A 1626-nucleotide genomic window follows, 5' to 3' on the forward strand; every position below is an offset into this window, starting at 1 on the left:
TCTTTTTCTTTACTACTCGCTAGGCTACTCCAATTGTACCATTTCCATTATTTTAATTACTCCTAATCAGCTGTAAATTTCGATCAGAACCTCCCCTATTGTGATATCAGTATATACAGACTTACCTCACGCTCCTATTATTATTATACACAATATTCATAAAATAATATAGACTTTATTACCATATTTTTACAACGGCACTAATTTTCACATATGACGACATTACCACTTTATATTCATGGGTAACTATCACACATATCATAGAAAGTTTTATATTCTTATATTTTTGCACTAATTTGAACGTTTTCATGAAAAAGTGTTAAAATATAATAAATATTAATAAATTTCACGAAATTCTCTCAAAATATCATATTTTCATAACATTCATTAAAATGAGAAGAACCCCTTAGAATGCTAAAAAACTACCAAACTCAAAAACTCAGCAGCCATACTCAGGGCGAATTTCTTACCGACAAGAAAACCAGAATCCTTGCACTTGTTATCTTCCCATTTGCAGCCATCTTTGCAGTCTTCTTGTTTTGTCTTTTCTGAGCACTTTTTGCTTTCTGCATTTGGTGTCTCTCCTGCTCCTGCTTCTGGGGTTTCTGTTCCTGCCTGTTTAGGTTTGCATTTTTTATTTTCATCGTCATGGTCGCAGCCAAGGCTTTTGCATTCTTCTACCGTTTTTTTTGGTGTGTTTGTCGCATCCTTGGTTGGGTGTGCTTTTTCCAGTTGGTAGTGTTAGCTTTCCACTGGTGTGTACATGTGCCGGTACTGTTGATAAGAGGTGGTTAAAAACTGCTTCCGCTTGGCGCCTGAGCGAGTTTATTTCCGCAATGAGTTTTTTTGTTGCTCGCCAGCGGCCAGTGCTTTTTCTAGTTCCTGAGCGGCGGCCTCTAGGTTAGCTTCGTATCCGGTCGCGGTTGCTACTGCGCTAGCTTTGTGTTTCGAGAATTTGGTGAATTCTGCACAGGTGGTGTTCGCTGCTGTTGCGCAGCTTGCTGCCGCTGTCGTCCCTAGGTAAACTGCGCGGCTGCCGCCGGGCCGATTGTTTTCCATAGGCTCCGTGGTCGGCTAGCTGCTCTCCTGATCGTTGCTGCTTTTAGTTCTGTTTTTGCGTGCGCTTCGCACATGGTTATCAGAGCGTTTCCCGCTGTCGTGTAGGCGCTTGGTGTTGCTGCGGCTCCCGCCAGGTTTTGCGTTGTGTCTTGTGAGCAAATGTCGGTTGTCATTTTCCCGGTTTCTTTGCTGCATATGCAAGCTAGTGTTGTGCAAATAGAGTCACCGACGTTTTCGTCTTTGCAAATGTCGGCTCTGCTGGAGCCGGTCGGCGCCTTGCACCTGGCCCCGCCTTGTTTTGTTCCTGGCTCCTGCCCAAACACCGCCTTGTTTATGTGCCCATCTATTCGAGCTTTGGCTCCCTCGATGGCTGGTTTTATGTTTGAGGCATGCGATTCTTTCAAGTGCTGCGCGTGGGTAGCGATACCTGCTATTCTTAGAGCCGCTGCCTGGCCCTCCGCACTTCGTTTTGTGTCGTCGGCTATGTACTTGTTTCCAGGCCTCACCCCTTCGCTGTGAGCTTTGATGTTCGCTCTCGCATGAGCTTTCCACTGTTTGTGGCACTGT

General features: G+C 44.8%; 1 pseudogene across 1 annotated transcript in view; it reads right to left on the minus strand.

Moving 5' to 3' along the window:
- Nucleotides 1-423: 423 nt before the first annotated feature.
- The window catches only part of TEOVI_000853800:pseudogene, a 1458-nt pseudogene continuing 255 nt past the window's right edge, over nt 424-1626 (minus strand). Inside the window, 4 exon segments of the mRNA in view lie at nt 424-708; nt 710-832; nt 835-1023; nt 1026-1625. Of these exon segments, the coding sequence occupies nt 424-708; nt 710-832; nt 835-1023; nt 1026-1625 (1197 nt within the window).

Source organism: Trypanosoma equiperdum, assembly GCF_001457755.1.
Source record: "Trypanosoma equiperdum strain OVI genome assembly, contig: ctg_1137, whole genome shotgun sequence".
NCBI classification, from domain to species: Eukaryota; Euglenozoa; class Kinetoplastea; order Trypanosomatida; family Trypanosomatidae; genus Trypanosoma; species Trypanosoma equiperdum.